This window comes from Trifolium pratense, linkage group LG4, assembly GCF_020283565.1.
Source record: "Trifolium pratense cultivar HEN17-A07 linkage group LG4, ARS_RC_1.1, whole genome shotgun sequence".
NCBI classification, from domain to species: domain Eukaryota; kingdom Viridiplantae; phylum Streptophyta; class Magnoliopsida; order Fabales; family Fabaceae; genus Trifolium; species Trifolium pratense.
Window position 1 is genome coordinate 39,944,927 of NC_060062.1, and position 15,237 is coordinate 39,960,163.

A 15,237-nucleotide genomic window follows, 5' to 3' on the forward strand; every position below is an offset into this window, starting at 1 on the left:
TGGAAGAAATCGGCAGAATATGCAGGAAAAGGCAACTACATACACAATACTGAAGTCAAGCGATAATTATACAGGATATTGTCCGACTAAATCTGTACATTTTTGCTCTTTAAAAATATGCACTCCTACAAATTACTTTCTTCTAACAAATTACAACAGAATCCAAGAACAACAAGTTATGCCTACAAATTAAAATGGTAAACCTATCCACCAAAATACACTTCCACCAATCTAAGCTAAAGGAAGGAAAAGAAAGAATCCAATGTACCAGCCACAGGAGAACATGCATGGTGTTTCTCAGGATCACATTCTGAAATCCAAAACACAAACCGTATTATTGGCAAAACATGCAGCAATCTTGTCACCCTCCTTATTCCAACAGACCTCGAAAATGCCTCCACTGCCTGCATATGTTCGGACAATCTTGCCTTCCTTCAACGACCATATGTGCAAGGATTTGTCAAGAGACCCACTGGCTATATACTCACCATTGGGACTGAATGCAACAGAGTATACGGGATGCCTGTAAGACAATAAACATGTCAGACAAAGAAAAAAGAGAATATAGCAGAACTCCTACAAGTGAATGCATCTCATATATAGATTTATCTGCAACATTTGTTAAACTGCAAGTCGAAGGTTAAGGACTTCGAGTTGACCAGCCTCCTCCATATGTTTACAACTTTGAAGCAGAAAGAGGCTGAGAGGTGGGGGAATCTTATACTATGCTTGTTCAATATAAACCAAAGCTATTAAAATAGTACCTGTGTCCACTCAAGCTGTAGATGAGTTTCCCAAGTTCGACATCCCATAGTTTTACAGTCGAGTCAAATGAGGCACTGCACAAAAAGATGGCTATATTATTTCTAACATGAAAACAGACTGTCCAACAGTACCCAAACAAAACAAAAAGGGAAGAAAAAAAATATAGGCACCATCACATTAATAAAACTGCCAAGATGTATTTGAAAAAAGATTGAAAGCTGATAAGAGATCCAAAATATCATACATTGAAGATGTGAATTATTATTTACTGAAAAATATAACAATTACAGAAAAAGGTTCCCTGCAGTGTCGAAACTTAGCTCCTCGGAGATTTTACAGTCCCTACAAAAATTGTAAAATGCTAGTGGCTAAACTCTAATAATCAGTTCTCTTCCCCACATTCCCCTCCCTTTACATGTGTAATCCTTCCCTCTTGTAATCACACTAATCTTTGGGATTTTCACCCTGCACAAGTGTTTCTTCCTATGAGACCAGTTCCATGGATTCCATCACTGTCATCTGTTTGAATTTCAGCCTTGTCTCAAGGCTGAATCAGAAAATACTGGAAATTGACTGATGCTGATTGCAAATACCTATTTCCCTGCAGCCTCTTCTGTAGGCTGTGCACGGCTGCACGCTTATATCTTCATCCCTAAGGACCTAAAGATGACATGCAGTGCTCCAAGCATTGTACAATTATAGATTTTAGAAAGAAAAAATTTGGCAACTGGGCCTCCTTGGATACAACAAATAATTAGAAAGAGAAAGGAAAAAAAAAACCTTTCAGAATTCGGGTACATAGTCACTGAGAGGGGAGAGGATATAGAGAACAAGAGAGGAAAGAATGAGCACAACCTGCCCAGAAACAGCACTTTAGGCATCACAAAAGATACTCTAATTTTACTGCACTCCGGTTTTGCATGCAGTCACTCCTTTTTTTCTTTTACTTTCTTACCTTTCATTTTATGAACACTAATCTTTATGTTTTTGCCTTGCCCACATACTACCTCCACTGGGACTGTCTCCCAGTGGAACCCGTTAAAAACTAAAGAACAGTAATATCACAGCAACTCCATCACAATAGAATATATATATGGTACATAATTATCATTTAATTTAATTAAAAAGAACTAATATGGAGGGGCAGTCAACAAATGAGCTAAATAGTGACAAACTTTGAGCAGGCAATTACAATCAATTGGAATCAGCAAAACGCCAAAGGTAGCATTTTTATATAGTTCAGCTAACACAGCAATACAATTCAAAGCATTACACTCATCCATTTGAGATTCAGGGGGTACAGAAATAGAGAAAACAACAATTCTATATTTCGGCAGAAGCATACATAAACGTAGAGGAAAAACTTCAGTTGTTGGTTGTTTTTTATAAATAAATAAATGCATGAAATCAAGGGTAACAAACATAATGTCACCAGTAATTAACTTACCTAGCTAATACCAATTTTTTGTTAGGATTATTTGTACCCGGACCAGTGGGGCTCCATCTGATGGTATATATCTCCTACAAAAAAATAAAATTATTTAGTTTACCCAACAACACAGAATGAGTAGCTAAATTGATATGCAAACACAAAAAATTGGACATTCAAAAAATGCAAAACTCGGTGTACCTTGGAATGCTCCTTTAAATCATGAAGATACTTTTCCTGCTTCAAACTCCATATCTACAAGCAATGCATCCAACCCAAGCATAAAAAATCAAACACAGGTGTTACAAACAGTAACTTCAGAAATTACTTCATAGTTATATGTTAACGTGAAAAATAAAGCACAAGTGCAAAAGGCCCGACCAGACACAAAAATATTTATGTAACTATGAACGATATAAGATCAGTAACTAAGAAGCTAAGTAATACCTTTGCTGTGATATCATCAGAACAGGACGCCAGCAATGTGCCTGTGGGATCCCATTTGACACAGTTAACTTCCCCCTGCAAATGCAGCAAGGTCATTGGCAGATGTAAGACTAATCCAATAATTATTGCATTTTCATGAAATATCTCAAAGTAATGATTTCTGAAAAATACAGCAGACAAAAATGTTCAGATCTCTCAATCTTCAACCTCAGCAAACTATGATATAATGATACAAAATGCAACCATGCAAAGCCTACAAATTAGTTAAGTAGGACTCTACTTGATCGAAGAAAATTACAAACTGAATTCACAATCCAATTAATTCATTTAGTGCTGTCCGTTTTCGAAAGAATTCCAACTAAATAGTGGGGCAGCTAAGCTAAAGAAGTCTGGGCTCCGTCTTGAAAGTCAACACAGCTAATTTCTTTTCTTGAGAGGATTTATTCCCCTGCAATTTTATAAAAATTTGTGTTTGCAAAATAAGGTCTCAAGTATGAACCTGGTGTCCGGCAAAAGTTTGTACAGGACGGGTTTCACCAATCTTGCAGACATATATCATATTGTCAGTGGAACTTGAGGCAAAAGACGTATTGCTGCGCCAGTCAACATCAAGTGTTGGACCTAAACAAGACATCAAAAACCACAATCAGAAAATATTCATATGTATGGTTAAGAAAATTAAAGAGTTCTTTTATAGTTTTCTCCCTTGATCAAAATATACATTCAAAATTTTCACCTGAATGAAATTCAAATTGTTGTTTCCATTCCTCTGCCTTCACATCCCAAACAATCGCAGTTTGATCACAACTTCCAGTCAAGATATAATCGCCTCTCTTATTCCACTTCAGAGAGAATATTGGTCCCTTGTGTTTGCTTAATGTACTCTTCAGTTCACCTAGTCAAAGATAACCACCGCATGATCAAATTCAAAACAATGACCAATGTCTAAATCCTAAAGGCAAACTCAAATAACCAAGAGCCTGCTTAAAAACACAATAATAGGAACAATGATTTAACAAATAGGATGAGGCAACAAGATACTATAAACTTGTTTACTTAGAGAAACCCTTTTTTGTTCACATTTCCCGTTTTTGCTAATAATTTACAAAATCTCAGTTTGTTTTACTTTTCCTGGATGTTTTCAAAGATTTGTCCAAAACAGTGAAAACAATATAGTTGTTTCCACACTTATACAAATCTTTGAAAACAAAAGCAAAGTGAAAACAGAGATCACTTTTGTAATTCAAAACAACAAATGAAAACAGAAAACATTTGCTAAAATCAAATAGGCCCTAATATACCCATTCAAAGATTTATCCAGAAACAGTGAAAACAATTTAGTAGTCCCCACACTTTCCTCAACATATCTTTAAACACAATAGCAAAGTGAAAACATAGTTTCACTTCAGAAAATTTGCTAGAAGCAAATAGGCCCTAATAGAATAATTTTCTCACAATCTAGAGAGAAAGCCATACACTTAAAATGTGCATATGCAGGCAATCATAAACTACAAACTATTGATGAGAAATGTAATACATAAGATTGTGAGAATATAGATTAAAATGTAACAATTAATTAAATTAGTTTTTTAATTAAAAATAACATAAGATTAATTGCTCTCCCACCCTTTTAGTTAGAAAAAAAACGTCAGCAAGCCAATATGTGATTAACTGTTCCTTAGATAAACAACCCACAGACACAATTGACTTTTTAAAACCAAAATGGGACTATCACAGTGCTTAGTGCTGGGATGCGGAGCTCTTGCAGTGTGTAATCACTTGCTATGAAATTTCAACTGATAATAATTCCAGAAAAATCTCTTATTCATTGGTTATGCAACATTCAAACCAGCTTTTCAGGATAATGATCATTCCGGCCATCTTACTAACTCACTGAGTTCTTTCCAGCAATGTTCATCTCTTCAAAGGCTGCAACTCTCTTGAGTAGCCTTTTCCAACCATGATTTGAGGAGCCCATATTATATATTCCTTCTTGAGAGATTTATTTGTCACAAAGTAAATAATAATTTAAATTCATCTCCTTAGGTAAATTGGCCTTCCTCGGGCTTCAAAAATAGCTAAACTCCTTTGCCGACCCATTAAAATAATAACTAAAAACAGTATACCAGATATTAAGAACAAGGCATTTTTGAGTTTATCTCATCTCATACAAGTCCTCAAATGCTATTATAAAATATAAGGACGGAAAAAATGCCCACCATTAGTTGTCCAAATTCTTGCTTGCCCATCATATGAACCAGTTGCAAGAAGTGTCCCCTCCCCCTGTACAACGGACACCAAAGTAAATTCCAGGTATGAAACATTATAAGCAAATTACAGATAATAACATCAAATTTCAAGGAAGGGGGGTGTGATTTGTCCTAAATATTATATAATGTGATAAATAAGTTCAGTACAGAAGTTTATATCCTCTTCCTATTAATTTGGTGTGGGAAAAACGGGTGTGGGTGTTGCAACTTCACATGATTTTTTGTAAGTGAGTAAAATAACAGCTTTTGATTCAAACATACAAATATAAGCGTCTTGATATAAATCAGAATATGCAACGTAACTCACGTTCCAATCAAGTGTAGTGACATCTTTACTCTTTTCATTTGTTTTACCCCTGACATGCTTCAACACTAACGCATCCGGAAGGACACTCTGTGAACCAGGCTTACTTCTTCCTTCTGGTATGGCCCAAATACGAGCTGTCGAATCCCCAGACCTTAATGTTGAAATGATAATATGGTTAAGCACAAGATTATTATAAGAAATCATCTATCAGAATCCCAATCTCAAAATCACAAAACTAAAAGGGTATCATAAATCATGTATATTTATAAAAGCTTGAGAACACCAATAAAAAAGAAAAGATAAAATAGCATGATATATAATGTAAGTCATTGTATGATGTTATACAACAGTAAAGCATCTAAAAGAAGGAAAAATAAAGTCTGAATTCCTAATGACAGATAAATCATCATGTTGATTGACATAACCATGCATCTTCAGATTTTTAGTTATAATCAAATTTGAGACCTTGGGTCCAAACAAGTGCATTACGTCTCTCCCGAATATGTTGCAACTCCAGGAGAATAGGTTATTAAAAAATGTTTAGGAAACAACTACATTGAACTTGAGTGTTGGGCCTATAGATTCTATAGTAACGAGAGTAGATCAAATGGACAGCAGCCCAATCACTAGAGGCAGAGGAAGATAAAGTAAAAATTATAGACAACTATTAAGAAAGATTTAGAAGACAACGGTGTGGCTATAAACATAATTTATAAAGCTATGGGGTAGTTTGATCCATATAGCAGATCTCACCTAGTAGGATATAGTTTAGTTGTTATTGCAAATGTTTTGGAAAAAAACAAACTTCAAAAATTTATTCAGAAAAAGAAAATTAATATGATTTGTTATAGTTGATACTCATGCAACCAGGCGGCATGTCTAGCTTTCTGCAGCTGACTGTATTGTATAATTACCTGTTTTGACAGGTATAACTGACTCATTTATCTGTTATAACAGATCAGTTAAGTCTCTTAGCAGGGAATATTATAGTAATAAGGTGTTTTGATTATTCCTTTACTAACTTGTTATTACAGGCTTTCAGTTGGTTAGATAGTCGGATCTTAGGTCCCCCAGTGTATCAGTAAACATTGATCGATGTTACTTCTTTCGACATTCGGTAGAGTTTGCAGTACCAGTTTACTCAGAAATCACTCCAAGAATTTTTCTCTCCCCTTTCTCTTATTTTCTTGCACTATCTCAAGCTTGACCTTTAATATGTATTTATAGCTTTTAAAACATGAGACCTAGTGGTCAAACAAGAGACTAGAAGTTGAGAAATTGGGGAAATGAGGAACTGAGAAAATGGGATCCTCTTAGCTATCATTTCAACGACAGTAAAGATTGGGTGTTTGATGCCAATGAAATCAAAGCAATGAAAGGATTTAGCAGAAGACAGTATTTATGAAATTGCTTATATTGTATAATAATTAACACAGTGCACTTTGAAAGTTGTTTCCAGAAACACTGGCTTTTTGTAAAAATTACCCAATTGATTTGAGAATAAACCATCAATTTGGTCCCTAAATTATCAACCTCTCCAATTTAGTTACTAAACTATCAAAATATGCCCAAATTGTCCCTAAACTATTATTAATACATCAATTTAGTCCCTCAATTCTTTTAAAAACATGGGAGAAAATGATAGGTCAGGGACCAAATTGATGGTTTATTAATATTTTAGGGACCATTTAGTATATTTCTATAGTTGAGGGACCAAATTGGAGAGAGCTTGATAGTTCAGGGACCAAATCGAAGGTTTATTCATTTTATTTTCTCTTTAAAAAGACAATAGGGTTGCAGTTTCAGAAACTAAATACAAAAAACAATTATTTCAAACAGGTTTAATTATTTTGAAGGAAAAAAAACAGAATGCGGTCAGTGTCCCTCCATTAAGATGAAAGGTGATCAAAATTGGACGCCAGGAATTAGAAATTCAAGATGCAAAATAATAATATGCACATCAACTATACTTGATAGGGACTTGGGTATTTATCACATTCACATGTCCATCGTCAATACATATTTTTATGCATACAATTCAGAGATACCTACCCCGATGCAAGAAGAGATCCTGAAGGACACCAAGCACAAGCACACACCTAAATGAATGGTGAACAGGACAACTGTCAAGAGAGTTTTGCAGCATAAACAAAAGATGAAAGAAAATTTAGATGTGTACAAGCAAAAGGAGCATCAATAATACACCTCACCTCTGAAGTATGCCCTTCCAATATTGTCACATCTGAACTAGGAATTTGACGTGGCTGAGATGTTGATGTCGTACATATCTCCATTGGTTCTGGTCCTACTGAAGCAAATGAAAAAATAATCCATATTTGAAGAAAGAAAATTAACAGAGTTTGAACCAGACACTAGTTTGAATTTCCGTACACCACATACAATGAATACTCGCTAAAAGCATTTCGGGGAGAGGGGTCCAGTGGTGTAAACACTTGCATTTGCAACCACTGCAATAAATGATTTCATTGCTACACTCCGAAAGAAGAAAAAATATATTAAAAAATCAGATTTGATAGCAAATACAATATAAATGGATCAACTTTTTAGTTGTTGGACATTAAGCCATTCCAGCTTTCTAATCCAACCAAGATAATGAAGAAAGCTTATTATAAATTTTCGAAGGGGGAACCACTCAGAAACAAAATGAACAGAAAATGAAGGATAACAGAGAAAAATATAATTACATGATATTGACGTTTAGCTCAGATTATTGATCAGAAAAAACAGGTAAACACCAAACACACAACACACAACAAAGAATTGTGATATAAGTAAACAATTTCCGCTGAGCAGCAGATTACCTCCAACAGTTCCATTCACTTCATGCTTTACAGTAACCTTGTCTTGATCTCTGACCACTTCTCTGTCTGTATGCTTTGCAGTAACCTTGTCTTGATCTCTGACCACTTCTCTGTCTGTATGCTTTGCAGTAACCTTGTCTTGATCTCTGATCACTTCTCTGTCAGTATGCTTTGCAGTAACCTTGTCTTGATCTCTGATCACTTCTCTGTCAGTATGCTTTGCAGCAACCTTGTCTTGATCTCTGACCACTTCTCTGTCAGTCTTATTAACATGTTCGCGCTCCTTTGCAATTTTTACCCTCTCCTTCTCTCTATCCTTTTCAACTTCTTTCTCCCTTTGATGTCTTTCCTTTTCTCTTGCCCGTCCACGTTCAGCTTCATGCTCCTTTTCTAATTCTTTATTTCTCTCCTTCGGTAGTTTTTTCCTTTTTTCACTAACCATTTGCCTAAGTTCATGCACATCTTTTGTGATAAGATCCAAAGGTTGTAAGAATGAAAAATCTTCATCCACTTCTGCATCACACTGGCAGGCTTAAAAGAAACATTGATCAACAATGAAACCTAGGGTATGAAAGCTTAAAAAGAACTATTAAAATGGATGAATATTATGTTGATAAAAATTAAGAATGCAAAAAAAAGAGGATGCTAACATTATTCAAGTTGGCTTCCATCTCAAAGTACTGCAGTCCCTTTTGAACAAATGTAACAAGAGCACCTGTCGGTACCAAATTTCCATCAATGGGGCATTTGTTAATGGCAGCTTCATTGCCAAAAGTATAAGCAGAATGTGTGAAACCTGCAGTAGTGATGTAACACAAGTATCCAATAATAAATTAATACAGTTGCAACCTATATCGCCATTTGATAAATAAGCAAAGCATCGCATAATGGAAATAATTATTCTTTATAATTAAGTAAACAAATTACATAATATAATCAACCTCAAAAAGTTTTCCTCATTCTCACAGATGCCCTGGTCTATATTATTACCCAAGACAACATCACCAATGTATTCTTCTTCATTGTTGTCTTACAAAATCACTAGAGTTTATGTTATAATGTTTATGTTATAATAATGTGAAATTGACATAAGCATATTCGTTGTAAGAAAGTATAGAAGTACAGATTACAATAATAGCATTATTCTACAGGATACTTTCAAGGTCTAACTCTTCTAAAGGCTAAAATTATTATTATAAGATAAAAAGCACATGAACGATTTTACGTTTAGCCAACACTTCACGCAAGAGCAATTAGGACTTGAAGCGTATAAACAACTGACCCACTTAACCTGGTATAAAAATTAAAATTTAATTAAGAATGGGTTAAGAGTCCATTGGGCATGATGTATGAGAAATCAAAGGCTCGTTTTCACTATATGCCACATTCAACTTTTATATAGAAAGCATGGAGATAGCAAGGATCGAACCCCTAACCATTTGGTCGTTGGGGTTTCAATATCATGTTTAAGACTAATCTCTTAAGATGCATTTGATGCAAAATAAAAACCCAAAGAGACTTGAGGAAGAGAAAGGGAAAACAGGATGGAGGGTGGTCGAGTGAGAAAGGGAACTCAATGAAGAAAGTTATCAATAATGACTTGTTGTATAAAAAACCGATTCAGGTATTCTTTTAAACAAAATCGAACACCCCTGTAAAAGTTATTCTTAGGACACATGACAAATGTTAAATATAACAAACATTACAACGCATGTAACATGATTCTAAAAAGTACATATCATTTACAGTAACAGAGAATCTTTTGCAAATACAATTTCCAACATACATATACATAGTACATAGTCAATTACAATAAAAACATAATTAAGGATAATCTTCAAATAATCCAGCTTGCCGTGTACATCATTTTCATCCACTTTCCGTATTTCACTCGGTAAAGAGTGAAAAGCAACCAAACAACATAACCACTCTACCATCTCACTCATTATCAACGCATGTCTAAACTTCAAAAATCAAGAGTCGACATCAAAAATCAAGTCTCAATACCAAATCAAATTTTAAGTAGCAAATCTGAAACATTTCCGACCTCCTTCATCTTCAACCACCAGAAAATAAAAAAGCATGGAGGAGAGCATTTTTCAATTGCAGGGTAAAAAAGTTCCATTTCTCAACAATAGCTAACCCTTAATCAAACAATACCAACACTTGGGCACTCAAACCAGCAACAAAATGTCAACATTTAAAAAACTAAAAATCCTTCCAAAACTTCCAAAACCCCTAACAAAATGTCAACATTTAACAGTAATAGATTCAAGCAATTCCTGCATTATAGTTGATAAGCTAGCTAACAAGAGCATGTATCTTAACCAAAGCATAAATGCACCAAGAGCCTTCTGCGCCCGAATGAAACAAATTATAGTAAAATGATAGGTAGAAAATGAGCTGAAAAGTGCACTGTTTCGTTAAGAATCTAAAGCAATTTTTCCAACTTTAGAGAGCAGACCTAAGAGTAAGAAACAAGCATGGCACCATAATTTATCGTAGAGACAAAGCAACAAGCACCATAATTAACAAAACAATGCAATTCATCAAATGGCATTATTTAGCAAAAACAGAGAAAACAGAAATTTCCATGCGATGAAAACCAGTATGAAAACCAATTTGATTTTTAAACTCATAAAAAATAAAAAAGACAGTGACATACTACCAGTTAATAGTTATGCATAGCCAACTTAGACAGAATTCAATATAAATAATATTTAAAAAATAAAAAATAAAAATGTAACCATTTCATCAGACTCCTAACCATTTTTTCCTAATACTTTCTCAACTCAAATATTTTTGCATTGAAATTCTAACTTCCTCTAGCTGCTCTTCTGACATTTCCTCTAGCCGCTCTTCTACCATTTGCCTATCCATAGTGGCCATTGTATGTAGCTCATCTTCTACCATTTCCCTATCCATAGGCTCCATTTCCTCTAGCTGCTCTATTGCCAATTTCCACTCCATATCCATCAAGCAAAAAGAGTGGATCAACTTGTGATATTCATCAAGATTAGTGTACAAGACACCAAAATCCTTCATTTCAGTCAATAACTTGAGAGCACGGTCAAATTGCTGTAGCTTGCAATATCCAACAATGAGTGCATGGTACAGCAGAGCAACGGTTAACTTAGAATCCTTCTTTTTGGCTTCTTCCAAGATCTTCCTAATATGTAGCATATCATTTGAATACCAAAAACGAAACATATGATGATTACAAAAGTATAAACCTTTACTTTCCACTAGCATCAGCATCTCCAAAGCCTGTATGATTTCCCCAGCGTTAACAAGGGCAGGAATAAGTGTACTGATAGCAGATATTAAAAGATGTTCTTGACTTGTGTCTACAACGATTTTAAGGATCAACTGCTTGACTGCATCGAATTCTTTAAACCCACACAAGGCTCGGACAACAAGCCTAAACATTTCATTTTTAAAACGTAAGTCCCGATCCTCCACCAACTCAGGGATATCATTGAACATCTCGAAAGCCAGATATACAGTTTCTTTTTTTGAACAAAGTACTGTGATAGTTAAAAGTAGAAACGATCTATCTATCCATAGCGGCCAGTTAGGGTTTGTTTTAGGTTTCTCTTTTGCAGCCAGGTAGAGAGCATAGGCTTCTTTAGTCATATTGTTTTGAGCAAACCAAGATATCAAGGCAATAAGAACCGGAGCGTCATCAAGAAGGAGGGTTTCTGGATGAAGCAGCATCTTTTGACAGATAGAAGCGGCTTGGTGGGACATAATAAGCCTTGTGGCCAAAAGAGCTTCCAGTGTAAGAGTATACGTATCTCGACTCGGCACACATTGAAATACCTCAAATTTATGAAAAATTTCGAGTGCGGTCTTTCCATGGTCAAATTTCAATTGATTGTCATATAGGAGTTGATTGAGAATTTGGGTGTTAAGAAGGCCAGTCTGACAGTGGCCAATATGCTTAAGCAAGTCCCACAGAAAAAGTATGTCGTTCTTCCTTAGATGAACATTTCCACGTACTACTGCCGAAACAAGAGATTCCAGAACATGGGTAGTGATGAGATCTTTATTATTGTTACTCCTCCTCCTCCAAGCCCACTTTACAAAGTGGATAAGATTATGAGGCGAAACCTTTCGGGTTTCAATTAATTTAGTTTGAGAAGAGGTTTCAATAGTTTTGAGTACAAAGTGGTGCAGCTGTTGACGCAGAGGGTTAAAATCTATTAAATTAAGATTTGCACACACACGGTCTTTGAGATATGGTCTAGGAATACCACCGAGAAATGTCAGCGCAGTCTGGAAGTCAATGTCGTTGTCATCATCATCAGGACTAGGAGGAGGAGGAGGAGGAGAAGGTTGGGTGTATTCTTGATCATGAGAAGAGCCACCATGATGATGATCATGAGGAGGAAGGAGCAGCATCATGTTTTGACAGATAGAAGCAGCTTGGTGGATCATATCAGGACTACAAGTACTAGTATTCAAAAGAGCTTGCAGTGTAAAGTAATATGTATCATGATTTGGAACACAATGAAAGACCTGAAATTTATTGAAAACGTCAAGTGCAGCCTTTCCTTCTCCTCCGAGGGATTGTATGAGTGTATTGAGAATCGGAGCATTAAGAAGACCGGGTGGGTGATAGCGGGCAATATGGTTGAGAAAGTCCCAGAGAAAAAGTAGATCATTCTTTGTTGGACGTTGTGTGGGAGAGGTAGAGCAGCATATTGATGAAACAAGGGATTGAACAACAGAGGTAGTGATGAGGTCCTTGTTATTCTTCCAAACTAACTTTAAATAGCGGATAAGATCAGAAGGTGGAACCCTTGGGGTATGAAGTAATTTAGTTTGACAAGAGGTTTCAATAACTTTGAGTACAAAGTGTTTATCTAAATTGGTGACGTCGTCAAGGGCAGCATCAAGAGCTGAATAAATTTGGTGGCCACCCCTACTGGGAGCAGAATTACTAAGAATATTCATCACTATATGGAAATCATCTTTGGAATCTGAATTACATGATGATAACTGACATGGTATTAAATTAAAGTTAGAGAAAAAGACCTTTTTTTGTGAAGAGGAGGATGATGATAAAGAAGAACCGCTGATGTAGTTCCTGCCATGTCTTGTTCCAAACGCTATCAACCTCTGCATCGTGAAAGAAATTGTCGGATCAGAGAGTGAATGAGACCTTTAGTTTAGGATTTCAGTTTCAATCACCAGTTTAGTACTTTGCTTTTTTCCAAGTACAATTGAGGTCACACAAAATCTAACCAGAACTGAAGACCAAAAAAAAAAGTTGTCAGATCAGAGAGTGTGAGAATGGAACCAAACCAAACCAGAGACAGAGCTGCGCGGCTTGGCTAGGTTTTCAGTTTAGGGTTATCACCAGTTTGGTGTATGTACTTACCTTTCTCTTTCCGTACGTGTGAAAAGTAAAAAATCCAACCAAATAGGGAAATTTTTTTCCCTACCCCAACATTTAGTCCTTTACCCCTACAAACAAACCAATATTTCCATTTTACCCTTTTGGAAAATAAGAAAAATGGGTTTTGAACCTCAACACTTTTTCTATGTTTACCTGTAACAAGTGTAAACCGGAGCAGTTGGGAAAAAGAGTGCCGGTAAGAGTTAGAGAAGCGGCACGAGTGTAATCCGGCCAACCAACGGCGTGAGAGAGAAATAGAGAAGCGGCGGCAGCAGTGGTTGGCCGGATTCTCGACGGCGGCGGTGGTTCTTCGCTTCTCCTTCTTCTTTCTTCGATCTAATTTTTCCATTTGTTTCCTTCTATCCCCTTCTTATTCAGTTGTTATTGTTTATGTTTGTGTTTGTTGATGAGTTATGGTGGTTTTGGATGATGACGGTAATCAATGAATTGAAGGAGGTGAAATTGGAGAAGGGTGGTGGTTCTGATTATTCCATAGTCACATAATTCGTGCATCTGATGGGGAACCGCGAATTGGTTCGCGCGAACCGGTTCGCAGTTCTTTCACGAATTGGTTCCCCTAAATTCGCAGCAGAATTCGTCAAAAACAGAGTACCGAGCGAACCATGGCAAACTCGCATTTCCACACAGCAAACTCTTGTTTTCACCAGTTAACACGATTCTTATCTTCTTGGAGTATGTTTGGTTTTCTTTACAAGAATCGATTTTGTCTTCTAAAATCAACTGCAGCCATTGCATGCTGTCTTCCCATCTGAAACTTTCAGCGACAGATTCATATCCCCGCCGTGGAGACCGTCAGTGATGATTGGGTTTATGGGTTGAGGGAAATAGAAGATGAGATATTGACAATAAATGTTTATGGATCACGGAGAAGAAGATTTATGTGATGAGAGTTGGGGGTAGGAGTAACGGTAGAATGGGAGATGTAAATTTGATGTATGAAACTATTTTGAAGTTTCTGGAGAAATTGTGTGAGTTAGTGGTGTTCGGTGTCATTGAGACAGATGGTCACGTGATTTTTTTTTTTTTTAAGGTAAGAGAGGGTCACATGATTGGAGCTATATATTATATATTTTTAACATAATAGCAACAACTAATTCTGTGAGAGTTCTATTTTTTCTTTCTGCTTTACCATTCATTTCAGGGGAATATGGTGCAGTCGTTTCATGTATAATTCCATGTTGTTTATAAAATTCATTAAATAAACTAGAATTATATTCAGTTCCTCTATCACTACGTAATCTCTTAATTTTCATACTAAATTGATTTTCAATTTCATTTACAAACACTTTAAACACATCAAATGCTTCACTTTTATGTTTCATTAGATATACAAAGGTGTAATCAGAACAATCATCAATAAATGTGATAAAGTAACGTTTGTTATTTCTAGTCAAGGTTCCATCTAATTCACATATATCAGAGTGTATTAAATCCATTGGTTCAGATTCCCTAGTTACTGACTTATGTGAACTTTTTGTTATTTTTGCTTGACTACAAAATTCGCATTTTTCTAAATCATCAAATTTTAATTTTGGAATTAAGCCTAAGTGACTTAAATTAGATATTGATCGCGAATTAACATGACAAAGTCTAGAATGCCAAATATTAAAATCACACAAGGAATAAACAGAAGTAGAAATTTTATTCAAATTCAAATTGAGATCAACATTTAACTTAAACATGCCATCAGCGGCGTACCCTTTCCCAATAAAAATACCATTCTTAGTGATGGTATACAAATCAGCCCCTATAGTTTGACTAAACCCGGCCTT

General features: G+C 35.7%; 1 protein-coding gene and 1 long non-coding RNA gene across 6 annotated transcripts; both read right to left on the reverse strand.

The window, feature by feature from the left end:
• Nucleotides 1-20: 20 nt before the first annotated feature.
• LOC123919491 (WD40 repeat-containing protein HOS15-like) lies at nucleotides 21-14,438 on the reverse strand. Of its 5 annotated transcripts, XM_045971409.1 has the most exons (16): nucleotides 13,598-14,438; nucleotides 13,081-13,164; nucleotides 8,691-8,836; nucleotides 8,126-8,563; nucleotides 8,041-8,077; nucleotides 7,429-7,526; nucleotides 7,271-7,317; nucleotides 5,219-5,369; nucleotides 4,861-4,924; nucleotides 3,378-3,536; nucleotides 3,141-3,262; nucleotides 2,642-2,716; nucleotides 2,396-2,449; nucleotides 2,213-2,286; nucleotides 765-839; nucleotides 21-523 (listed from the first exon to the last, which is right to left on the reverse strand). In XM_045971409.1, the coding sequence occupies exons 1-16, from the start codon at nucleotides 13,791-13,793 to the stop codon at nucleotides 304-306; spliced, it is 2,040 nt and encodes a 679-aa protein (XP_045827365.1). In that variant the 5' UTR covers nucleotides 13,794-14,438; the 3' UTR covers nucleotides 21-303. The 5 variants fall into 5 exon arrangements, with proteins under 5 accessions (XP_045827365.1, XP_045827364.1, XP_045827363.1 ...); XM_045971408.1 differs by having other exon boundaries at nucleotides 7,429-7,523; nucleotides 8,041-8,563; nucleotides 13,598-14,437; XM_045971407.1 differs by having other exon boundaries at nucleotides 8,041-8,563; nucleotides 13,598-14,436.
• LOC123919494 lies at nucleotides 1,007-2,202 on the reverse strand. Its single transcript, XR_006813226.1, has 2 exons — nucleotides 1,230-2,202; nucleotides 1,007-1,170 (listed from the first exon to the last, which is right to left on the reverse strand). It is a non-coding gene; the product is annotated as an uncharacterized LOC123919494 (long non-coding RNA).
• Nucleotides 14,439-15,237: the final 799 nt, after the last annotated feature.